Raw genomic sequence first — 25668 nt, forward strand, 5'->3', positions numbered from 1 at the left:
CCACGTTTCGCAGCTAGTTCCTCACCGCCCCCGCCCTCCCGCTTTGGTTTCCTCGGCAGCCGATGCTGCCTGGCCTCCTATCCACGATGCAGCAGGAAATCCCACAGCGGAATACGAAGTCGACTATATTATGGGCCAACGCGGCTCTGGGGATGCAGCCCAGTACCTCGTGAAGTGGCGCGGAGCCCCTGAAGATCACGCCACATGGGAGCCAGCACACCACCTCACTGGCTGCCCGGCTTTGCTTCGCACTTGGCGCCGCCGCCAACGAAGACGTCTTCAGGCTCGAAACAACTTGGGTTCTTCCGAAGCGTAGAAGTACGGGTCCGCCACGTTCCAGCTCCTCCAGCACGAGCACCCCCTCAATGAGGAGGTGGGAGGGAGCGCTGCGCACCGCGCGCGCTCACCACGGCAGCTTTGGAAAGCACAGAGATTGCACAAGCAAAAATAACGCGTTTGGGACAGGTCTCTTCAGTCCGGCAAGGGGGGAAGTTGTAGTGCTGAGACACTACAATGGGGCTGACTAGTGTCCTAGGGATGATAGCTAGCTAGCGACCTGCAAGGGCCGCGACACTGGAGGGGGACAGGACCCCCCCCAATACATGAAAAAATAAGAAAAACCGTTAGTGAGTTCTAGTGAGAAACGTGAATTGTGCGGAAATCGTGTGGAGACTGGGGCTGGCGATAGCGCCGGCACCAATGCGACCTCCCCCCTTAGGGTCAAGGGGTAAGCTCCGAGAAGGGAGCGAATCGAAGACAGAGAACACACACACGTCTTGAATTGTCGTACTTCGACGAATAAAGCGGTAGAGACCGAGAAATGGGGCTAATCTAGGTGTAGAATGTAGACCTGTAGAGGGACAGGAAACAGCGTAGTCCCAGCAGTAGGCGCTGCGCACTACAGGAGGCCTGCACTGGTGCCGGCGCTATCGCCAGCCCCAGTCTCCACGCATTTTCAGGCACCTCTAGTGTATGCATGTCAATTCGCAGACAAATTGCCGTACTTCGATCCTAGTAAGAGTGTCCTGTACTCCTCCAGTGTTGCGACCCCTTGTAGGTCGCTAGCTAGCTTTCCTCTACAGGTCACCAGCAAGCCCTATTGTAGCGCCTGTGCACTACAATGTGACAGCCGGCTATCGAGGCCAGAAGACCTTTACGACTCTGAGCAAGCACTACTACTAGCCAGGCATGCATATCTACACTACTGCTTACGTGGAACCATGTACCCACTGTCGTGCCTCTAGGTCACTGAGCCAGAAACCTGCAGGCCTTCTTCAACAGCTACTCGTCCCTTCGCGTCTGTGGACTTTTGGAGGTTACTCTTGCAGAATTCCTGTGCTCCAACGGAGATGAATTGGTACTGCCGCCACTGTGCTTTTGCCACTGCACTTTCCATGCTTCCAAACTCATGCTACACGTTACGCGCGACCTTCACGTGCCCGCCAAAGGAGCCGCAGTGGCGTGATTCGGTTTTGCACCTAATATTTCACCGTTGAGTAGGTGTATGTGTGTTTCTCACTCTGACTTCTCGTATCGTGCTGCATAAGGGGATAGCGGGACCTGTAGATCCCGACTAACCAATTTAGAATCCCAGAGCAGTTTTGGAATGTTGATTTCAACCAATACAGCTACATACTTTTGTACCAACTCCATTTATATGCTAACGTAATAATGTCCCCGTATTGGGCAAGACCTCGCCTCACTCCTACGTGGTACCCTTCTCGCTAGCTATATACTTTCAGGCCGAAATATGGTCCAGGATCCCGGATAGTCCCTTAAAGAAGCAAAAAGTCAAATCTGTCTGTCCGCTCTGCTCCGAGGCCTTCGGTGGCCCTCAGTATTTGTGTGCCCCAGCACGCCACACCGGCGACACAGCTAGCCCCTATTCCTGGCCATCCAGCCAAGCACACGAGGCTAAGCCTGCTGCGAAAGCTGAGTTTCTTCAGCTATTGGCCTTGTAATAATGTTTCATACGTGAAACATTTAACGTTGCAGCCTCATGGATTGTGCTCGCCCGATATTGGAGTGCTACACACAACAGTCCGTGTATTCAGTTGAAGTAAGCACATTGACAGTTGCGCGAGCAAAACTCTTGGTTAAACTGAAGTGATGCAAACAAGTTGTTTTCATTAAGCAATACAGCCTGAGCACTTCGTGCCATCCGGTAGTCCCCAAAGCTAGCTTTGCCGCTGAAGCAAGAGAGGTTCGGCATTTCCAGAACTTTATACATGTGTAATTATTTTGTTGAATACACAGCGAGTTTACTCAGCAGTATTGCAATGACAGTTCCGCCATCAACGCTCTTAGTTCAACTGAACGCTTGCACTGTTGCTTTTGTCGCCCTATTCTGTTAAACGTCCTACCTAGTTCGCATTTATCGCTGAAGAAGGCCTCCTCAAGCTTCGTGAGCGCAGGACCACAAGTGCAACTCGTCTTGTTAAAACAAACTAGGTGAGATAATCTTCATAGACAGTTCCCTTGCCCTTGCTGCTGAAGCAACACTAAGCACGCCTAACCTGGGGTGTCCTACACAGGAAGAGGCCCAGCTTGGCTTTTACCTAAAGTCGAGCAACAGTAATTTAGTCAAATATCTGGGAGCTAAGGCCTGAATCAGAGGTGCGTGGGACCGGAAATATCGTTGAGGCATGCCACAACCTCAAAAATATGGCGCTCTAAAGGAAACTAAGACTTCATTATCTTTCTCAATATAGATATCTGCACTTGTTGCTACTTGAAATCCACAAGGTCTAATATTGTGAAAGTGTGTCCTGATCTGTCTAGATCGGCACGCAGGCTGGTCGCGATCAACTCGACACCAGCCTCGTGAGGAGCGCGTTGAGCACTACACTCCTCAAGCCACTTCTCTTTCATGGGATGCTGCCCAAGCTGCCGAGCTCTCAGAGAGTGAGCTGGCCCACATTCTGTGTCCAATCCAAATAAGTTCGAGGCCCATTAGGGGCTCGTTCTGTACTGCAGCGTTGCATAAGCCCCTATTTCCTAGCCTTGAGACAAAGGCATCTAGGTTGAGAGGAGCAGCCCAAATTTTTAGAAGGCAGAGATTCTTTGGATGTACAGCCCCATATTGCTCGTGATGCTCGTTGGGTTCAAGGAGGAAAGAGACTACGCGTCTGTGCCGCTCCCTGGCGTGAGCGTGACAATGCACACTTTTTTGATTTAACATTGGAATAGGGCTGTCTTAGTCCTTAAATTGTCCTGTAGATATTGTCTTGCCATATGGTTTTACTACGTGTCGCTATGTTTTAGGCGCGCCACGCCACAAATATGCCGCCATGGCCTTTGATCCCACTGTTTCCTCAGCAATTGCTGGAGTGGGAATACGAGTGGCTGAGCGGAGACGCGAAGTCACTGGTATGACCGGTATAACCAAAAAAGTTCTTAAAGTTTTTTTGTCAATGAGATAACTTAACACTGTACATCTGCAGCTGGGCAGTGTAAATTACCAGGCAGCCCATGCTGGGCACTCCAGCCATTGTTGAGAAAACGGTGCGAAACAGTTAACATTGGGCAGCATAAAACAATCTTCGCAGGGATCAAAGACGTTACTTATCGCATTGCGATCTAGGCTATATCAAAGCAAAATTCGAGGTTTGGCGGAGCAGACCGCTGCCTAGATCAGAGGCCGGAGCACTTCACTTGTTGACCAAAGCATGACGCAAAAGAGGGCACTTGCTGGCGCAAAAGCTTCATGAACTTCGCAGTCGTTTTGAACTAAGCAGAAACAATACACTGTGCTGGCGCTGACCGCACTACAGTTTTGGCAGTGCACTAGAGGCCTTCTTGGCGTAACTCACCGCTGCACCCGCATCGGAGTCACTGCATGGCAGGCCGATCGCTGCATCATATGGCTGCAGCGCTTAATTCACCAACTCCAGCAAGTTTTACGTCTGGAAAGTGCAGCTCAAGGAATGGCAACAGTGGCATTATACTGGCAGTCGTGTTGTGGATCCCAGACTTCTTAGAAACGGCGAGCAGCACGCCGAAGGGTGGGTTACGAAACCCTGGAAAAAATATGAGTGTCTTTATAAACTGTGCCACCACATACCCAAAAGTGCGGGCTTATGGGCTTCTGTATCCGTAGAAATAATCAATTATGTGAACCATTTCTAAATGCACCGGGAAAGGGCGAAAACAGTGCCATTGTAGGATAATGTTAGACACTTCTGCTCGATGCCACTTCCAGGGTCTGAGTAATTAGTGTCTTCGTGCTTTCGTTGCTCAAGAATCCCTTGACGCGATGGCGGGAAGATATCACCTTTCAGAGGGGGAGAGGCATGCACTGTTGAAACCCTCTACGATTCATATAGCAGAAGCAGTTCGGAACAGTGTGAGCTCTGCGGGATCAAGGGACCGAGGCCAGCTTCGGGTTTTTGCCCGACGGAGACTAAGACGACAGCGGGCATGTTGTTCATCTTCGCCTGCGTTATTTGCCTCCGTGGCTGCCCTTGCGGCTACTGTGGCTTTTCTAGCCCTGTGTCTGGCCGCTCATGTCCGGAAACGGGGGACGGGAGTGGAACGACGCATTCTTTCAGACGTCGGGGGAGATAAAGAGCTCTCTGATGTTCTAGAAGGTTGTGTTTCGCTGGAGGAAGACCTTCGTATTCATCACGATGCTTCTGGGCTTCAAGGGAGAAATTGGCCTGGGCAGCCTATGCCATTGTATGAGCCTACCGAACTTATCGATCAAGAAACCAGTCAGAGATTTCTCCAATTTGGTGGAGAATATCGCAGCAACACCAGAGGATTCGCTAGGATGGAATCTAGTGCAGTTGAAGGAACTTCACGCTCATGGGGCCACCAGAATTATGAACCGTTTGGACAAGCGATGCAGTGGCACTCAGATCAAAGGCTTGAAGGGTCTTGGGCTGGACAGAGTGACAGCGATGACGCTGCCAACGAGGGGAGGCACCGTGGATTTGGGGGTTCACCGCACACCACCACACAGGAGCAAATGCTAGCTGGCGCTTCCTTGCCTCGTGAGAATGTAAGTAGCAACGCTTTCGATGCTTTAGCTCCAGATGCCTGGCTGAGTTCTATTCCACAGTTACTTTTTGAAAGTGAAGAAATGGAAGAAGCACAAATGAGCAATTTTGGTCAATCTTCAGTCGATAATTCGGGGCAATTTACCGCGCAGCAGTTTGTGCCTTCGCTGCATTTGACGCCACCACCTGCTGCTTCTTCGGCATCCCCAAACGGAGATGACGCAAGACATCGTAGGGTTCTACAGTTAGGAAGCTGGAACAAAGGGATTGTACCTGCGCTCAGTTCACATGGCACACAGCAAAACCCCCCCGCTGGAGCAGTAGAGGCGGCAATCCAGGAGCGCACAGACATGGCACCAACCTCGGATGCATTGGCCTCATGGACTGCCGAACGGGTGTGTTATTCATCTTCATCAGGATTATGTTTGGAAGATGCATACAGCAATGGCCGTGGTTGTGTTGATACTCAACCCACAGCTGTGGGACACACATGGGAAGCCTGTGAGGAAAACGCACAGCAAGCATCACAAGTACTAGGATTTGCAGTTGACGCGGAACAGGAGCCGCAGATGTTGAGCTCAGATGCCGCTGGGCCGGAAGGCCCGCAGGCGAAAAAGATGCGTTTTTCTGAGAGGGACATAAGCTTGCATCCTTTTGTGCGGCTGCCTGTGGTTCTTCCGGAAAATGTCCACCGGACGTTTCGTAGGGAGTATGTACTGGGAGACCACGTAGGTGACACAAGCCCAATGCAGATGTATTTGACAATGCGTCAGCTGTTCGCGAAGCCTGCACTAAATGCTGAAGACGTCGAGACGCTATTGAGGACAGCTGAAAGGTTAGCCAATTATGCAAAAAAAAAGTTGAGCAAGCGTACGAGACAAACGGCACCAACCTATGTAGCTAAGAGGTTGGCATCAATACTTATGGCACTTGATTACCTGGTATGCACGATCGAGCTGCTTGGGGACAAAATGGATACTGAAAGTTGGTGGCAGCCGCTTGTACAGGGCATACATACAGGGTATAGTTTGCCGTTGAGGCCATATGCAGTGCCAGAAACCAACATGCTGGCTGAGTGGACTCTCCGGATCAGTGCTGCATTGTCCATCTATAAGAGAGGAGTGCGCCCACCGCTTGAAGAGATTGTTCAACTGAAACGGATGATATTAACGCGCTTGTGCACCAATTCTCAGTTTGAGAATAAACTGTGGAATCTTTGGCGGGAAGATGATAGGATGTATGGTGTTATCCCGAAGACAACCTAAAGGTGAATATTGCAGCAGACATGCTGGTCAATGGAAAAAGCATACCCAGCGCTGCCGCCTCCCACGCAAAAGGCTTTTCACCCACCGGCCAAGTTTTGCGATGCCGTGAGCCTCTGTAGTCCTCCACAATTTTATACTCTTCAATTAATGTGCTGTCAGGATTGCGCAAAGGGGGCTTTTAGAAGTTTGTTTATTTGGCTCCTACCGGAGTGATTTTCGGGCCGTCTGCGTGCCCACCTCCACATGCTTGCTATTAGTGTACTTCCTAGATGCAGTGTCAAAGCTCGCATATTTTTGTGCATTCGGCATTATGCAGAGGTTTCCCTACAAGGGCTTCTATGTGGCTTCTTCTACAGCAATTTTTGGGACGTGCCCAATTTCACATTGGAGCCAGCAGTGTATCCCCTAGATGCTGTGTTAAAGTTCGCATATTTTTATCGTCTGCATAGCCACTTTAGCATCATATGCAGTACTGATTACACTATGTATTTTTTGCGGCTTTGCGTCATCGAGAGGCAGTCAAGTTGCAGCAGAAGAAAGCAGCAACACGGGTATTGGGGTGCAGGGACTTTCCAGGTATTTGTCATGAGAAGTCTGCGCAACATTTGACAGGCTGGCATCAAAGCCATGACGTATCCAACATTTTTCCTGGATGACGCGGAGCAGAAAAAGATGCAAGCTGGCGTGGGTGTTTCCTCACGGAATGATCAGCGCAGCAGGGCTCTCTCGTGACCCTCACTAGTGCGGCAGCAGTCGGTTTTAACAGACATCAAGAGGAGGAAGTGCGCCATTTGCTTCTGAACGGGCAGGTTGCACCCTAGATATTTTGCCGCGTGCCCACTGCGTAGCTGTCCTGTCCTGGACGCATCATTTGGCTCAACTTCACAAAAGTTTATGAAGTTGTCCAGAAAACTTGAAGTGTCTCGTGCTGCAAAGGTGACCTGTGGTGTCTGCGCGCTTCGTACGTTTCGCTGTGGAGCCGCTTCCGCAAAATTCGCCCATTAAAATAAGAACAACTTGGCACACATCATTGATGCTACAATACGGTTCAGACGCGTAAGCGCGTAGACCAGTCCGTGTACAAGCAGTTTACGCAGATCAGCTTATGCCCTAGCTCGAAAGAAATACACTCAACTCATCCTCCTAATAAAAGAATCCTTACGACAGCATGAGGCTCAGCACGCTCCTTATGAACTCGCTGGCGAAACGCAACAGCATGCACTGGCACTACATACACGGCTCTGGCGCCAGAAATGCTCTTCACATAGTGCTCACTAAAGATGACGTGAGAACAACGTAGCCAGATACTCGAAGTCAAAAAGAGCGCAGTCAATTCTCGCGTGCAGCTAGCGCATGTTAGCTAAAATGCCAGCCCCACGATCCGTCTTTCACTAACAGGGCAATGCTCAGCAGCAACTTGGAGACCACCTCGCACCATGCGTCTTCGCATGGGACACAGACAAGAATGCAGCGGCTTCTGACTGGGGTGTCCGCATAATTCCAACAATAGATACAATCCAGTGCGTTCGCATCGTTATTGCCATTGAGAATCGCCTGTGACAAGTTGCTAATCTGTTGCTAATCCGCAGGAAGCTCCTCAAAGCCACTTGCTTGTAAGACTCTCAACAACAACCGCGATTTCACCACTTGCAGCACGAACCTGCTGCAGCGAATCCCACACTCTTTGCGGAGCCCAAAACAGGAACAATCGGATGCTGAGAGCTAAAACGTTCGGTCTCGTTCTCTGAACGCTGCAGCAACAAGTGCAAGTGACCAAACAAACACAGCTAAACACGCCTTAGCTGAAAGCTGCTATGGCAGCCCCAACGGCAGCCCCAAGGGAAACTGACAACCGATCAGACCAAACCAGCAGCCCCCTTGACAGCCAGTCATCTACATGCTAAGTGCCAGTGCACCTGATTAGCTTTAATCGGAACCTGTCGATTGGCTCACCTCGGGGGTCCCCTCCCTGTGCTGCAAAGGTCATTTCCTGCTTGCTTGCAGGGAAAAGCTCAATATACCGCCGATCCATCCGAGCACCATTCTTTGCCTGCAGGGCTCGCCAGGTTTCACTTACGTCCGAAAACTGAACGTACGCCTCTCCAGAAGGCCGTCCATCTATAGGGATAGTTGAGGGAAGAATGGCTGTCATGTGGAAACCTTGGAAGAATTGCTGAAGACGGAAACACAGAAGAAGCTGCACCCATGAGTCGAGAAGGCATTGCAGCCAGAAATTGAACTACCATGGGCTTTGCTCAAATGCGTCCGAAGTTCCACTTTGTCGCTCTCTCACCACAATGTGCTGCTCATTTGCATTGAATGGCATTCCTCTGAGTCTCAAGACAGTATAATTCCATCCAACGGGAATAGGAGCGACATCCTGTACAGGTGGACTCTGCACAACTTGTGCAGGTGGTTGGGTGTAGGCCGCCTGCTGAGTAGCACCTCCGTACCCTCCGTAGATATCACTGGGGGCACCATAGCCACCATAGCCTCCCTGTGGCGCCCCCATGGCATCCATGCCCCCGTAACCTTGAGCGGAGCCCATACCTGTCGCCATGGTTCCGTATGGCTGTGGCGCCGGCGCGTAACCTCCGCTGTAGGGTCCCTGGGCAGTGGCCCCCATCATACGAGCCTATCACGCAAGAAATAATGGTACGCAAGCTTGTGTTCATGCCAATGGACATAAGCAAGCAGTTCAGCACGAAAGAGTGACCGAGCATAATCTAGCCCTATATCTCACGTTTACTGGACGGAGCATGCGCATGGCACCCACACCCACACCCACGTCAGGTGGTATGATCCTCCCAGGCCGCTTTGCCCTATGCATTTCCTCTCGAGTTGACGGATATACCTAAAGGTACCGAAGCACCCGCGCAGCGAATGCACTGCAGTTAGACCTAACTGACGAAATCTACGTAGCCGAAACCAGAAAATTATTCTACAGCTCAAAACGTAAGTGCAATGCAGCCTATCTGTCACGATATGCCTGCTATGGCGCGCATCGTTCCGCAGCCGCACCTCGACAAACCGGCGGCCAAGGTATTTCCTGTGCAACTTCTCCTTTGCTGCATCTGCAGTGGCTGCGTCTGGCAGTTCAACGTACGCAATACCATTCATCCTACCGTCCACCGCGACGCCCAACACGACAGAGTCAAGCCCAATCTCAAAACCATGCTCTGAAGTGAAACACAGCAGCCAACTCCTAAAGCACGGCCTGAAAAACAAATGAACAGCCCTGCCATACGTCATACGGGCTGTTATAGCGAAGGTGAAGGCGCACCTTGAAAAAAGTTCACGACATTCATTTCAGTGCATGTCCACGGCAGTCCCCGCAGTTTGAGGACGGTCTGCAGTAAAACCATCCAAAGCATCGATTCACCGTCGTTCCCAACGTCTCCTTCGACCCTTGTATCAGGATAACTACACCAGGAACGCTGGCTTTGGTGAAGTCATGATTGCATGCTTCTGGGAAATCACCCCCAAAACTCACCAAGTTCAGCACCTTAACGTCAGCATCGCGGCCATCCCGGCTGTCCGAGCTCAGCATCGCCACTCGCCGTTGCTGGGCCCTCTCAAAGTCTTCGGCACTGGATCGGAATACCTGATGAACACGAAAGCAGTGTCAATGTGACCATGCCTGGAAGGCCCGATTCGGATGGTCCTAATTCAATTCAGGGGCACCAATGAGTATCATCGTTCTCATCCATCTGGCAAGGCTCTGGCGTTCCCAAACGCCCTCGATACAATATGCAAAATGCACACCGCTCCCTGCGGGAAGATAGCCAGTAAGACCACTCACTTCTATCCAGCGCGCACCCATCATACGGCCGTGCAGCATCCGGACCGCCATGTCCCTCATTTCCGTCGTGTGAACGTTCACGTAGGCCTCCCCCGTTACGCGTTTCTGAAGAGCCAACCATCCAGCAGCAGCATCAAAATATCCCACATACTCCGCCGTAATTCCCCTTGGCACAAAATGAAGTGAGCGTCTATCATTTATGAAATCACGGCCAGCGCATAAACAAAGTGTCCTCGTGCCTCTATTCCTCCAACTTCCGCAGATGTTCCGACCAATATTTCTAACAACACTTAGGACCGCCTGTGAGTGCTTAAAATTACTGTGCTGGCAGAAAGTAAATGAGCGCACGTTAAGGCCGACGCAGACGCAGACATCTGATTCCCTGATTTCGACAACGGGCTTTACAAAGCGGATGATTGCGTCTTCGTTTACATCCCACGGTAGTCCCCTTAAACGGATGTGTGTCCCAACGCCAGGAATTCCATTTGACGCAGGCGTTGGTAAAGGTTTGGTGGTCTGTCGTGGCGGATCCTCAACGTTCACGGAGTGCTCCTTAAGCAGCACCAGACCCTTAGAGAGCAGCAGAAACAAAATGGCACACATGCACCTGCACGCCGCCAACCCTTCCTCCCTCCCTTCCGGTGCTGCCAAATGCAGCGCGCCCGCAGCCGTGCCCAAGCTCCTCAAGTCATCCCCCTTTACTGCAAACAAGAACACCGAAGAGCCCACACAACCCAAGCTACGCCGCAAACGAGCTCCACCATATTAGACCAGGCGCATCCTGCACGCCACAAAGGCACGCTTTTCGTCGCCCCGATCTTCAGCGCCCTCCGCCTTCAGGTTAACGCGTCTTAACCCTTCGATATATGCTAGCGGCTCGGCAGAAAAATATAGGTTCTTTCAGTAACAGTACGCATGCAATGGCCACCTCGCCAGAACCGACGCACAAAAGGCATTAAGCAAATAAACAACGAAAACACAAGAGTTAAAATGGACATACTGAAGTCACGGACTCATTCTGCCAAATGACCACATAACCACATAGTAAGCTGTGCGCTGATGTTCGGCTTTCACCTAAGGCATGCGTAGACCTCTAACAAAACTCTTCCTGCCCAAACCGAAAAAACTTCGAAAACAATTCCCCATCCACTGAAGCACCATGGGAACCAGCCTACAAAGATGCGCCTCATGAACCACATTCCACGAAGTAACCCAATCTTTTCAGTGCAATCGAGGGAAGCGCACTGAAGTAATAGCACTGACAAGCCCTACTTATATTCCTAAGTCTCGGCGTTGCCAATGGTGATCAGCGAGGGAAAAACTTAATGCGTTTCAGTGGAACGAACGTCCAACGGAACGTGCTGTATGGATCATTCAGCACAGCCAGGCTGGAGAGCTCGTCGCATCGAGCCAACGCTCTCAACTAAACACGCTAACTGTTTCATTAAGATTGGCGTACTAACGTCTGACCACAAAACTAATGTCATGATCGAATGTAACTTTGTTCAGACAAAATCTCTGCAAGCCGCGTCGTGAAGTCGCCAGCTGACTCCCACATGGGGAATAGCCCGAAACTTCCCCCATTCCACTTCATTGCATGCTCCTGTGGGGGATCGTTGATCGCAGCTGTTTCTTTCAAGTAAAGTGACCTGCTTGTTTCAACTTACTGTTCATGAACTGTTCGATGACACGTTTCAGCACCACCACTTCTGCAAAATGCGGATATAGCGTCACTTGGCGTGAGGAAGCACAGGTCCTGAACTCCTTCAACTTCTCTACTCCATAAACGCATAACGTTGCCGGGTTCGCGCCGTCTTGGCTTCTTTGGAATATAGCCGTGTCCAGCTTTTGAATAGCTTCTCCTAGTGGCGCTGCGTGTACCACACCACATGCTCTCCGCCACGGCAGATACGGTCTAAAGCCAGAAGCCCCTTTATGCAGCCACTCAACAACTTATTGTATCAATTAACAAGCAAGACGAAGCAGCACAGCCGTTGGCTCAGATCGTGCACGCAACAACGGAGGTCAGCTGGGTGCGTGCCACCCAAGTCGAACTTAACGAAGGCAACCGGTGCCGCGGAGCTTTTATGTGTCTTGCATAAAGGCGCTCCAAAGGAAATCTGAGCACTGTGGGAAGCACGCATGCATGAAGCAAAATGAAAGGGGCCTAAAGGGGTTGCATGCGCACATGCCGTAAAAAGCTGCTCCTGTGTTACCCCCAAACTTGACAGGAGATCGGCTGGGGCCAACAACAGCTCAGGGCGGACAAGAACTGAAACCTCCTCTAAAGACTGCCGCGTTGCCACATCAAAAACAATCCATGATATCCTGCAGAAAAACAAGACGGGGATGATGAGCGAAGTCCACGGCCACAGGCTTTCATGTGACGTTCTCATGGAGTCCTCTAAATATACCCGACGCCACAGCAGACCCAGTAGTAATACCAACACGCTCATGCACCAAATGGAGTGATTTGGGACGTCTATTCATTGGTATAGTGAAACTGAGAATGCGCATTTCAGGACATGCGAGACATGCGATGTATGTCCAGATACACAGATACTGAGAGGCAATGCAGGCAGGAGCGCAGCACTCACTCAACCACCTCCGTAATGTTGCCTGCCTTTACAAAGGAGAAATCAACTACGAAGAGAGTCGGGAACAGCTGTCCGGGAAACGCGACCTCAGGGGAGCTGCTAGCTGCAGCGAGCTGCGCCGCCGCCGCAGCAGCAGCTGCTGCGGCAGCTACCGCCTCCGCTGTGCTGGAGTTGCTGTTGTTGCCTGTGCTGGAATCAGCTGCGCTCTCTTCGGGAGCTGCAGCCACAACCGCCTGAGGTTCTTCTGTTGACATTCTTTCCGCAGCCCAGATGTCGAATCTGCAAACAAAAGTGCACAGACACATCTATACAGCTCAGCGGACACATTGTACTCCACAAAGAAGCACGAAATGACAAGGGCACGCGGAAGCAGTTAAAGTAGGCTGCAACGAGCTGCAGGACAAGCAAAAATGGGTTAAGCAACACGAGCAGCTGTTTCACGCCGCTGCAAGTCAAAACTGATTGCGTATCCCAGCGGAACCAATGCCCTCAGCGCCTACAGCAATGGCCTCAAGACCCCTCAACAATTCTGGTGGCCTTCGGCACGCTTTCGGAACTGTCTGCATTGCAGCAGAGCTGCTAGTGCTACTCAGGCTCTCCTTGCTCTCGACTGCCGCATAGGTGAGCCACCAGGAGTCTCAAGAATCCATTTGGTGTTGAACAGCACTGGCTTTTCTTCAAATTTGACCTACCGAGCGAATCAGCCGTCAGCCAGTAACCAAAGCCCCAGCCTCCTGGAGGTACAGTGGGGGCCCTCAGGGGCAGCGCCGAGGCAGGGCTACGGGGTGTACGTACAGCACGGCGATGAATAAACAAACAAAGCTGCACTATTCACCTACCTTCATTGAAATGCTAGAGGGGAAACATAAACACCAAAGGCCCCAAAATTGGGGCTTGGGGCTGTCCCGTCCGGGAGACAGGCTGCTGCTACTATATACATCCCATGTTAGGTACAAATGGAAGCACTCGCAATGTATGTGATTCTCTCAAGTATGTGGAGCGAAACCACATCGATTATACTGAGCACATTATCTATGCTTGTACATTTTGCAGCTGCAGTTAATGGAGAGAACAATTCGGCCTTGGTGTCCTATTCCACACGAGCCAACGACCCCAGCAAGAAATGCTCTGCCTTCCTCTCAGCTGGTGGGCCGACCCGAAGATCTAAACAATCTTTCCCACAGAACCATCTAAAAACCGTAAATGCAAATGCAAGAACGTACACTGCTTCCCCTAAACTGAAGTGCTGAAGGGGGTGTTGCCCCCTGTTTCGCATTCACCGAGCCGATCTGTGCCGCTTTCGTAGGAGCCAACTGCTCAGATTACCGAACGTGCTTCTGGGTTGGGAATATACATATTGCATTGTTCTTCGAATCCTTCGAATCCGCACTCGTAAAACACAGCAGTGCATGCACGAACTTCACACTGAACGCCGTGTGACCAGCTGCGTTCACAGCGAAGTGTGATTTAGTCTGAAGTGTCCTCCACTTTAATGACAAGCATGGCGTCAACAGTAGCCGTCAATGGCGTGGGGTATCATCACGTAAGATCACGCTAAGGACACTAAGTCCTTCGTGCCTGGGACCTCATTGTAAGCTCTGCAGAGCCATCTACAGAACATGCCACATACATTGGCGTCAGCTGCGTGTACTATGCTTCTACTGTGGAGCGCCTGCGTACTTGGCGTGTTGTACATACGGAAAACACGGGGAATACGCGCGTACTTCGTCCTACGCTGCCGTGCGGAATCAACCCTAGGGCCTGACAAGTCCACCACTCAAACACCACACCTGAGTGCTGCCGTTCCTTGCAGCTGGATGGCACATTGCTATCCACTCAAATGAGAGCAATGCTGGTCAGCTCATACAGATGAGCTTGTCAGTAAAATATTAGCTGTTTCAATGTCCCCACAGGACTTGAGGACCTCCGGTTCAACTAGAGCATCCCGCGCCCAAAGAGCGCGAAAATTTCTCCGGGCAGTCAGCTGAATAGCGCCTTGAGGACGCAAACAAACTGGCTAGCTGGGAAGCCAGGTAATCTCTAAGGCCGGCGCAAGCACGTAGCACGTATCTTATGGATCACATGAGGCCAAGACAAGTGGAGCCTTCCACGACAAAAGACACTGCAAGGAAGTACAGATTAACATTTACTGGCTCAGTAGTGCTAAAGTGCTGCTGCACTGACAGCAGCAGCGGCTGTGTGTGGAAAGGTGTGCCTCAAAAGTCTTCCGTCACCTCTGTTTGGCCCTCAGTTGCCTTTTCTCCCTAAACCACAGCACGCGCATGAAACCAATCAAGCATCTGCTCGGCTAGCTCCGGGCTGCAGAGCACCAGAAACCCATGAAGGCCACGCCCACTCACCTCCATCGACACTGCTGCCTCCTCTCCACGACGCATTTTTTTTTCCAGCTGGAAGCCACACACACAGAAGAGTAGCAAATCTTTACACCTTTGCAGCAATTAACTGCAGCTGGACCGACCAACCGTGAAAAACAGCAGAAAACAACAGCAACGTAGGGCAGCAGCGACAAAACGCAACACCCGTGAATAGTAGTAATGAACTGCAGCACAAGGAGAAGCAAAAAACACCAGCCCTAAACTATGAAAATAACACTAGGCAGCAGTAACGGCCAGTAGCGGCTATCAGCAGCAACTCTATAGGCAGCAAATTCCATACCTTGCGCTGCTTCTGTCGTGCAGCCACATGCTCCATCCGTTCAGAAGCCTGCATTTCCCCACAGGCTCTCAACCCCAAATCGTCGACTTTAAACTTTCAAAACCTGCTAAAGTCTAAATACGTGTTTGCAAGCCCCAACTTTCCGACTTTATACCGAGCACCGTTCACCAGAAACCCTAAACCGTGGTAAGAGCGGCTTGTCCCGTGCAACCTTTTCCACACCTCTGTTTTGGCTCGCTGTTCTTCCCGTTGTCTCTTTGTCATAGCAATGTCTCTAAACATAAGGCGCTGCATCAGCAGCAACAAAAAAAGGAGTCAGCAGGGCGGCAACCAACGAAGGATACAGGGCCCTGTCTCAATATATAAATGGAAAGAACCATCACCACATCGCCATACCGCTGCCACTGTTGATGTTGCTGTATTTGCTGAGCCCGCTGGTACAGCTGTCGTGCTGCGCTGCGCTCACCATCGCTCCATGCCCAGCGTAAGACGCCTGCGCGTCTTCAATTTCTGCTTCTGCTTCTGGCCCTCTGGCTGGTGCCGATGCTGTTGCTGGCGTGACTCCGAGAGCCGCCAGTTGCCTGTCTGCAAGCTCTTGCCTCAGCGCAGCAACGGCCTCGTCCTCCATATCGCTCTTGTTGACAAGTCGGACAGGCTCCTGCAACGGCAGCAACAACAGGGGCAACAAGAGGAAAACATGGAACTGGAAAAGTGGAACTAAGCTCTGACGCATTGCACCCCACAATTCCGGCTGCTCATTCAGACCCAGAAAAGAAACTGGAAGAGTACATACGCAACGACTAAACAAACATGAGGACGAAATGACAAGCAGACAACCTAACGAAGTGCCAGTAGGAAAAGCAAATGGGCTGACCAAAAGATACGTATATGGGCGCAGACCGGGAGCCGTAAACAGATCGAAAACGACATTTAAGTGCGTGGATGCTTTATACCATAAGCAACAAGTGACAAGCATGATTAATTGCATCAGGAGTTGACTGGATAGTGTAAATGGCCCAGAAGGCAGCTACTAAATTAACTAGTAAGTCGTCTCAGCTCACATTATCCCTGAAGCCTGAGGGCAAAGAATAGTAGGGAATGCTCCCCTCTTGCCACCCCTGAAGGAACATCTTCGCCGCTGCATCTATGTCTGCTATTCCTCCCTTCAGCAGCTTGCCTCTGCGCATTGCCAGTGAGTGCAATGCCTCTTTGGGGCTTGAAAATGATGGCAAGTGGTACAGTCTCTGTAGTGTCTGTATACATGAAATCGATATCAGCGCCTCGGCGACTGAAATCGGATCTGGTATTTGTGGCACCGGGAGCAGTGACTGCAGCAGCACAGATGCAGAAGCCACCAATGGCTTCTCCACTTGCCGCCCCTGCTGCTGCTGCTGCTGCTGCTGCTGTAGGGCCAGGATGGACAGGGGATGTGGCAGAATCGTGGCTCTGTCCTCCTCTCTTGCTGGGGGCGCAAAAAGCACCCCCGGGGAGTCGATGAGCTGTGTTTGCGCGTCCAGCTTGATGAACTTCAACTGGCGGGTGCTTCCAGGCAGTGCAGCGACAGAAGCTGTACATACACTACGGGTCAACGCGTTCACCACGGAGCTCTTGCCCACATTTGGATAGCCCACAACCCCAACAGTCATGAATGCCTTGCTGCTGCCGCTACCACCGCCAAGCGCAGGACGGCTGGAGGAACTGGTGGCGGAGGCACGGCTCTCAGTGGTAATTTTATCGCCTTCCGCTGTTGATGTTGCTGCTGCGCCCCCATGAGACGGTTTTGCTGCAGCATGGGCTATCGAAGACAACAGCTTAAGCAGCGGCTGTACGCCTAAGGCGTGCGAACTACTTCTGCAGCGAAGCCGAAGCATAGGACCCCAGAACCTAAAATTTAAGCCATGAACTCTGACGCCCGAACGCTGTCTTGCCACCGCACGTAGCCTCAGCCCGTAGCCTCAGCATCAGCAAGCACCTGGTATTACAAGAACTTACAAAGCTTACGTCCGAATTTAGAAATCATGGCCAAAGGCTCACGACTGAAACTTACCGCTTTAGTTTATCCGAGGCGTGGAGAGGGTCTGCTGCGCACCACCTGCCTGTGCGCTTGCCGGCGCTGCTACTGTTGCTACTGCTGCACTTGAACGCCAGGACAGGGCACGCAGAGCTGCGCTGCAGGTGCTGCAGCCACGCCGCCAGAGCAGCAGCAGGCAACAAGTCAATCTTATTCAGTAGCAAGATGACCTTCTTTCCCTCCCTGGAAACGCAGGTAGCATAACCTAAACCTACGGTGAAAAATGCAAGCATAGACCAGCAGCACCACGTACAGACAAGGCTTAGCGTGGAACCCTAGAGCCTGTGCTGCACATCCAAAAGCATTCACCTTACCGAAGTGCCCATCGCTCTAGACCCGCACATCGAAACGCCAGGGGCAGTCTCGCGTCTAAGACGTGTATAATGATGTCTGATGCTGCCAGGAGCTGCCGGAGCTGCTGCTGCTGCTGCCGCTGCAGTGCAGCGACATGCTGCTGCTTGCTACTGCTCAGAGTCAACGAAGAAGCAATCGACTGAAGCGCCAGGTCCGCCTCTGCACGTACATTAAACGGGACTAAAAAAACTAAGCGTTTATACTCATAAGCCCTGAAGCTTCGCCGTGCGACTGGAGAGCGGCTTTCTGCGAGCCACTGGGGGTTCACAAGAAGCTTTGTGGTGGCTACTACTGCGAGACGAACCCGAAGGACCAGCAGCTGTTGCTGCTTCGAAGGCCGTCGTTGCTGCTGCCGCCTTGTCTGCGATTCGCTGCAGAGCTTCCGCGTCTGTTGCTCCGTCTGCCTGGACAGCTGCAGCAGCGGCTTCGGACTGCTCTTGACGCTGTTGTCGTTGTTGTTGCTTCTGCTGCTTCTTCTGCTCCCGTTCCCGCTGCAGCTGTTCCTCCTTCTCCTGCTTCTGCCGCGCTATATTCGCCAAGAGTTCCGCCTTGAAAGGGTAAGAATTCGGAATACCAGGGTCCCGGCGAAACTCTGAAAGCCCATAAACAGTGACAGTAACAGAGGAAGTAGCAGCAGCAGTAGCAGCCACAGCCACGAGCCCGCTAAGAGGCCCCACCCATAGATGGAACATTGCAGCAGAAGACCACCTCAGCAGCAACACAATGACGGCGACAGAAGCTCCAGCAGCGCCAATAGGGATGATGGCACCAAGTTTCATCTTACTTCGCCTAACAGGGCCGTCTTTGTTCTTCGCCACCTTCCGCATTTTCCTTCTATGCTCCCGGACTTTCTTTTGAATCTGCAGGACAGCAGCAGCTAGCGTCTGCAGCTTGTATTTTGAATTGGGGTGCTTTTCTACCTATGGGGAAATACTTTGCTTGTAGGGCCTCAAGTCTACGGGTAGGCCGTGTGGCTTTGAAACTGGGGCTTACGTTGTACTTCTGTGAGAGCTTTCGCCTCTTGGATTGCTCTAAACACAAACACAGCCCACACAGGATGAACTGCTTAACTTAAATCCTGAGCTATGAGCCCTCACGTCCAAAGCGTTGAGGCCACAGCGCATCGAGATAGCGCGTCGATGCAGGGAGGCAACACAGAGAAGCTACTGGCTCCGGCTTTGAGATCGTAGGTCCTTGCACTGATGGCCGTGGTGTAAGCCTTTGAATCTCAAGGCACAAGTCTTGGCAATTAGGATGGAGGGTCTAGGCCAGGCCTCACTTTTAACCTTCGCCATTTCAATGAAGGCGCCAAGACTCTCGGGGAGAACTTGACAATGTCACTGGTGGGTTTTAAATCCCCTTAACTCTATGCAGTCCGTTCAAAACCCTAGAAATTTAACAACGAAACGTACGGCATTTGTACCTTATCCACAAACAGCACCTCTGAAGGCAGTAAAGCATGGGGGCCCCCATCGCCCCACACGGACCCTGCTACGGGATAGGAGGGGGCCCCATCAGAAGGTTTATATCTGAAACTAACACTGCCTGATCCAAGGACAAATTTAACGTCTAATCAAACTAATTACAGATGTTAGAAGAAAATTAAAGACGCACATGACGTCAGCAGCAACACTTTTGGACACTGTCCTTGCTGCGGTTGGCCCCGTCGCTGTCGCTGAGGTTGATGCTCTTGGCTGTTTGTGTTAATGCTGCTGGAATTTATGTAGTAGCTTCGTCTCCGCTTCCTCTTCTGCTGCTACTTACGGTGTTGCAGATCTTGCTGCTACTCACGCCGCTGCTCTACGTACCGCAAGCTAGGCACTCAACAATAGACGCTAAGAGTTCAGCATTTCTCTCCACATTTACACTTCACCGAGCACGTGACAGCAGTTTTACGTGGCCGTAAGGGCTAAGGGTTAGTTTGGAGCATCTTGGTGCAGATATGTTTTGGACATCTGTATCAAGACGCAGTCCACGACACCAAGGTTTAAGGCTTTGCCTTCTGGCGAAGCCGTCGACAGACTGCCCCCCACTACTTTGCTTCTTCCGTCTCGGCCGGTTATCCCGTGGCCGTGCTTTAGACTTCACCTGTCTGCATTTGGCTTCATTCGTTGCTATATCTGTGTGGCCGTCACCTTGTTTCTTTCTGCCCCCGCTCAAGGCTGCGTTTTCCGTCTACTCTTCTCTTCGGTTCGTCCAAGAAAGGCTGCTTTTATTCCCCGAGGTGCAACGGGAGCAGTGTCGCTCAAAAGCAGTGACAAAACGAGTTCACAAATTGCTCCTGCTGCCGCAGTTCTTGCTGCATACTGAACAAGCGCTGCTACAGGCAACTACAGAGCAGGCGTCGAGTGCGTTCGTAGTGGCCATTTAGTAGCAGCTGGTCGCCCTACTGCCATCGCCGCTGTCGCTGCTGGCTATTGCAGGGCTGCCTGGAGCCGCTGCTGCGGGGTCACCTGCCACTTTTGCTGCAGGGCCACCTGCTGCTTTTGGTGTGGGGCCACCTGCTTCGGCTGCTACCGGCCCACATGCTTACAAATTGTCACTAGTCTGGCTGTGTATGGCATGCTGCTTCAGGATTTCAGGCAGCATCGCTTCGGCCTTTTTTCTGTTTAACACTACCTGCAACTTCTCCTCCAGAACAAATGTCACGAACTCGCTTTGCTGCTGCTGTTCCTGCTGCTTCTGCTGCTCGTGCTCCCGTGGCTGCTCCTGCTTGTGTGGTTGCTGCTGCTGGGTTGTTCTGATTCCCAAGAGTTGCGCCAAGTGCCGCAGATTAATAACTTTCGTTCCGTCCACGGAGGAGAGAAGGCAATTGCGCGCGCTGTAACCACTGGTCAGGTCAGACGCCAGTATCTGCGAAACCAGCAGCACCGCGCGCACCAGCAGCGACTTTTAGCAGCGACACCATCGTGCACCATGAGCAACGAAGGGGCAGCAGCATTCTTCTGAAACAAAAATAAGTGCGTTAGCATAGCCTCAGAAACACCAACTCAAGGCAACCCGTCCATGAGGGCACTCCTACTCTTGGCCCTGAATCATAAATTCTAACCTGTGTTAGTACAATGGGCTCCTCTCCTTCGACAGTGGCGAAAACCTCTGACAGTGGCCGTAGCAGCGAGCTGGGGGCCCTCTCGTGGAACTTTGGCCCAAACTCGTCCTGAAAAAGTAGACATGGAATGCATCAGAACTAAGACTGCGAAGAAAAGAAAACAGGACGAATAAGAGCTCAACAAGCACTGAGTAGTCACAGACGTGCTACCAACACCTCAGCATAGCGAGGAGCTAAAGATAGAGGCAAGTGGTCCGTCTCCCCTACCTTCAAGTATTCCAAAGTAAGGGGGCAGAAGACCAAGCCCCCATAAACTATATAGCGTGCTGGAATCCCCCACTGATGTTTTGGAATAAGGCATTGCTCTCTCTCCAGGGGCACCTGCAGGCAGTCATAAAACCCGAACGCATGCTATGTAAAAGCATCATGCGTATGTAGTCGCTTCTGGGCAGCCTCTCTGTGCTTGGCGGTGAATGTATACTGATTAGGTTTTCTACAGCACAAGCATACTACTGTACAACACATAAATATATGCATATGTTCGTGTCTGTAAATACGTTGCGCTGTAGATTGGGATATCAGATATACTCGGCAACTCCTATTTACTTTTGGATACAGGCTGCTGAGCATATATGACTTTCACAATTGCGCGCGTGCAGCTGTAAAAAGAGTTTCTACTCCGTAATATTTTGCAAACGACGCTCAAAGTGACTTACGAAGTCTAAACAATCATTGGCGGGCTGCAACACTGAATTATCCACGTGCTTAAACGATTCATTGCCGTTCGTAAGGCGTAGGGTTTACTGTGTTGTACGGCGGCTTATGGATCCGCAATGTGAGGGTTTAGGGCTTGGCATTCTGTGCGAGGGTGTTGAGGATAACACTAGTCATAGTAGCCTAGAGCATAGCATTCCCGTAGGCTCAACGCTTTCGACTGCATGCTTGTGTCAATAGTTCTAGCAACTTTGAATCATTCGTACAGACGTTACAGGTTGGGAGCTGTAGATGCTATTGTGAGGCACAAAGTGAAGGTCTGGAGGCTTTCTATGAGGGTTTTCGGCACTAGGCCTAAGTTTTGTAGTTGCGCATTCAGGCTTACCACAACGTTCTGCACTTTCCCCTTTCTGAGGACTGTGAGGTTAAGGGTCTCTCCCATGAACTTTTCAGATATTACGTGCGAAACGCTCACTCTTTCCATGCCCCTGAGGACAAAGTCTAAGCCCTCAACCCTTTATCATACACTGAAACCGCTAATGCCCCACAATGTGATGTGCCTCGGAACGGCATCCAAAGAAGCAAAGTGGCTTCACACAGCCCGGATTTTAACAAGCAGCCATTACGCGAACCACGTTAGCTACAGCTGCTACGCAGTAGCAACGGCAGCACCATGAACACAACATGGGATGACACCTAATGGAAGAGCAACTTGTCTGGCTTAAAGCCCATATGTCAAAATGAAAAAGAAAGGAGACGAAAAAGCTGAAGGCCAAAGGAAATAGTCACACAAGCGAAGAAGAGGGCAAGCTGGACAGACGAGCGAGGCTGAAGAAACAACAAATAAGCAATAAAGGAGATGCAGAGAGCTAATGACGGAGATAAACCGGAGAAAAACTAACCTGAAGTGAACAGTGCCGTCTCCTGCTACATCGGCTCCTTCGACAGCCATAACAACGTCTTCTTGTTGCAGCCCGATTGCTTGCTCCAAAGACGAGTGCAGCAGAGCTCTGCGTTCTGCTGCTGAGGGCGGTGGCTTCCCTGCTGCTGCAGCTGCTGCTGTTGCTTCGTCTGCTGCTGCTATTGCAGCCTGCACAAGAGCAGACGGGTCCGCCAGAGGCCTTGAGTCGAAGGGCGCGGCAACCGCATTTGCTGCTTTCGCTGCTGCTGCTTCATCTGTTGCTGGCTCTGGTGGTATCCCTGTGCCGCTTGATGCTGCTGCCGCTTCAACCTTATCTGCTGCCGCCCTTGCGCGTTCCAGAAAGTTGCGAGAGCGCACGGCGTCTGTTGCCGTCACAAGAATGCCACCCGCAGTCACACCTGCAGCAACAAATGCAGCGGAAGGAGCAGCGGTAGCCGTAACGGCACCAAAAGGATTCGCATCTGCAGCCGCCAGAGTAGCAATGCCGCTCGCGGCAGTCGCAGCAAATGCCTCACCAGGTGGCAGATCTTCTTTCTTGAGTTTGGTGACTCCAAGCTTTTGCTGCATGCACTCGTTTTCTAGTGGCTGGAAGAGCACGCCGGCCGCCGGAAAGCCAGTGTACTTGCCGTGCCTCTTCAGGTCAGTGAAGAGGTGGTTAACAACATTCCAAGGCACAATGTAGCCGACGTTTTGTGCCGCTGAGGCCTCGCACCCCTGAAACGCCACACCAACCACCCGGCCCTCCTTCAGAGCAGGACCACCACTGTTTCCAGGGTTTATCGCAGCGTCGATCTGCACACATAACAGACTGAAGCAGCAGCAGCGGCAGCAGCAGCAACAAAAGCGGTAGCGATGACCGACACATGTTTCACCCACTTTTGCCACTGAGTGACTCGCGCGCCGAGTGTAGGCTTCACATTTAATTCTTTGGTCTGGAGTTTAAGGAATGGAATTCAAAATCTTAGGGATTAAGGCGCACGCGGCGTTCGAGTGTGCGTAGGTGTTGACATCTACGCGACTGACGACCCCCGAAGTGATGCACAAGTTGTCGCCTCCTCGTGGGTAGCCCAACACTATCACACCGTCCTGCAGTGCAGGAATCTGCAGCAACAAGGGCGGAAGCTCAGCAGCGGAAACAACATTAGCAGTAGCAGCCCACCAGCAACAGCACTGTGGGCACCAGCACAAGCAGCGGCACCAGCAGCAGCACCAACAACAGCTATTCGCGCAATCAACAGCAGAAACGGGAAACGGAGAAGCCGCAACGCCACCCGTAGCACTTACATCACCGAAGAGGAGCCCCTGTGTGTCAGCCCAGAATTCGTCATTGTCAACCGTAAGTACAGCCAGGTCACACTCGTGCGCCACAGCCAACACTCTCGCTGGGTATTTAATGGGCGAGCTAAAAAGCAGCAATTTGACAAACTGGAAACTGATTAATCAAGCTGCAAAATTGCCAATCCAGCGGGGAAAAGGGCCAGAACACATAAGTATGTGAAAGCGACAAGAGCTACTGGCAGGCACACTTCCTGTTACGAAAGCAGCTATAGCTACGGCAACGACATCCTCAGCACTGGTACAGAGGCATTCACAACTGCAGGTCTTGTGCATCTACAGCAGGAGCAGTAACAGACAGAGCAGCAGCTGTATGCTAAGGAGCAGCAGCATTGCCAACGGCCGCGGCATTTGCGACATCAGTAGCAACAGCCACTGAAGCAGCGCTCGTGGGCGTACCCGTGCTTCCTGAGGTGAAGTCTGTTGTTCCAGGCTACGCAGTGCGCGTTGGTTATGATTATTCTTTCTTTGCCTCCTGAAGCAGGATGGACAATGAAACCACTTCCAGTGCTGCTACCTTGGCGCTGCATCTGCCACGGCAACGCGTAGTTGGGGTCTGTAAAGTCGCTGTAGACCTTCACCACCGAGCTGCATAGGGAATTCAGGTCCCAACCAGACGCTTCCATATGCCTGGCATCTGCGGCTGCTGTTGCGGCCGCATGGGCAGCAGCTATAGGAGATGCGGCGGCACCTGCTGCAGACGGGACAAATGCAGCAGCTGCCGTGGACCAAGTGCTGTTGGTGCTACTGCTGTTGCTGTTGGGGAGCAGGTGCGCTGCCTCAAAAGAGCTGAAGCCACGGCAGGGAACGCGGGCGCCAGCGGGTGGATAGGTTGCAACAGCGGCAGCAACAGCAAGACGGTGTGGTGTCTGCTGCGAGCACAAGCAGCAAAGGGAGACACTCTAAAGATGCAAACACAGCACAGTAGACCTCTAAAATGGTGCAAATGGCAGCGGCTGGCTGCACAAGGAGTGCAGCTGCAGCAGCGCATGCAAAAGGGCTGATGCAGCAGCGGCAGCTACAAGCTGCTCACCTTCGGCCGCCCTGCTGTCACATGTGTAGGGGGCCCCGACGAGACCCAGCAGGCAGCTTTGCTGCTGCTGGTGCCCTGCAGCAGCCTCTTGTGCTGAGTGTGGACTCGCTGCTGCAGCAGCTGTGTTATTTTGTGTTGCAGAGGCTGCTGCTGCTGCGCTAGGCGATGCAGCCAACCTGCAACCACGGGCCTCAGCATGCCCCTAGGCGCACGATGCACCTCCATGCTTCTGATTTTTCTGCTGTTGTAGTTTCTGCTGCTGTTGTCGCTGCTTGGCTTTCTGGCCCGATCAGACAAAGGGATCGGAGGACAATTGCTTCTGCTGCTATTGCGCAGGAAAAAACAGGCTGGGGCCGGTGAAGGAAGCAGCAAAAAATAAAACAAAAAACAAAAGAAAGCGAAAGGGGACGGATACATCAGAAGGCCATTCAAGCTAGATTCCCACTGCCCCCAATCCTATACCCTAAAACGCAGAGGGGAAACCCTGCGTCATAAACTAAGCTTCAGACTAAAACCACAAATAAGCCTAAAACCCTTCAGACAGAGACCTTCAAATCATATTTTGAGCGCTTTTACGGTAAGAAAAGTTCCTGAAAGCCTAGCACCCGAAGACACTTTACATGGTAGGGTAGAAGGCCGGGGGCCCCGTGGGCCCCTGTGTGGGGCCCCACAGCAACAGAGGATAAATGGCATATTTCAAGCAATATATGGTATTCATAATAGGGTACAAAGTATATGAACACCAACAGGGCATAAAGGAAGACTCAATTGATACTTTCTGTATGGCTAGGAGCTGTGGTGTCCTATAAGAGCCAGTGTCTCCGGCTGACCATATGCAATGGCAAAATTA

At 51.7% G+C, this 25668-nt stretch overlaps 4 protein-coding genes across 4 annotated transcripts, besides 1 other annotated feature; 1 reads left to right on the forward strand and 3 right to left on the reverse strand.

The window, feature by feature from the left end:
* Positions 1-490: part of a repeat region that runs on past the window's edge.
* A 3765-nt stretch (positions 491-4255) lies between these two features.
* ETH_00012200 (uncharacterized protein) lies at positions 4256-6265 on the forward strand (the record flags this gene model as incomplete). The annotated part of the gene is made up of 1 exon (XM_013375442.1): positions 4256-6265. One exon carries the CDS (start codon positions 4256-4258, stop codon positions 6263-6265), a length of 2010 nt encoding a protein of 669 aa, XP_013230896.1.
* A 1640-nt stretch (positions 6266-7905) lies between these two features.
* ETH_00012205 (RRM domain-containing protein, putative) lies at positions 7906-12918 on the reverse strand (the record flags this gene model as incomplete). Its single annotated transcript, XM_013375443.1, has 12 exons — positions 7906-8009; positions 8219-8438; positions 8559-8900; positions 9054-9119; positions 9287-9444; positions 9549-9615; positions 9759-9869; positions 10068-10172; positions 10416-10768; positions 11735-11938; positions 12256-12395; positions 12665-12918. 12 exons carry the CDS (start codon positions 12916-12918, stop codon positions 7906-7908), a joined length of 2124 nt encoding a protein of 707 aa, XP_013230897.1.
* Positions 12919-14880: 1962 nt separating this feature from the next.
* On the reverse strand, positions 14881-18592 carry ETH_00012210 (GTPase domain containing protein, putative; the record flags this gene model as incomplete). Its single annotated transcript, XM_013375444.1, has 9 exons — positions 14881-14928; positions 15025-15072; positions 15341-15388; positions 15563-15628; positions 15807-15998; positions 16402-17191; positions 17388-17594; positions 17726-17924; positions 18070-18592. The coding sequence occupies 9 exons, from the start codon at positions 18590-18592 to the stop codon at positions 14881-14883; spliced, it is 2121 nt and encodes a 706-aa protein (XP_013230898.1).
* A 1702-nt stretch (positions 18593-20294) lies between these two features.
* On the reverse strand, positions 20295-25043 carry ETH_00012215 (uncharacterized protein; the record flags this gene model as incomplete). Its single annotated transcript, XM_013375445.1, has 8 exons — positions 20295-20618; positions 20815-20922; positions 21082-21195; positions 21914-22016; positions 22431-23242; positions 23735-23852; positions 24185-24657; positions 24819-25043. 8 exons carry the CDS (start codon positions 25041-25043, stop codon positions 20295-20297), a joined length of 2277 nt encoding a protein of 758 aa, XP_013230899.1.
* Between the last annotated feature and the right edge of the window lie 625 nt (positions 25044-25668).

This window comes from Eimeria tenella, genomic scaffold (genome assembly GCF_000499545.2).
Source record: "Eimeria tenella Houghton genomic scaffold, Eth_scaff28, whole genome shotgun sequence".
Taxonomy (NCBI): domain Eukaryota; phylum Apicomplexa; class Conoidasida; order Eucoccidiorida; family Eimeriidae; genus Eimeria; species Eimeria tenella.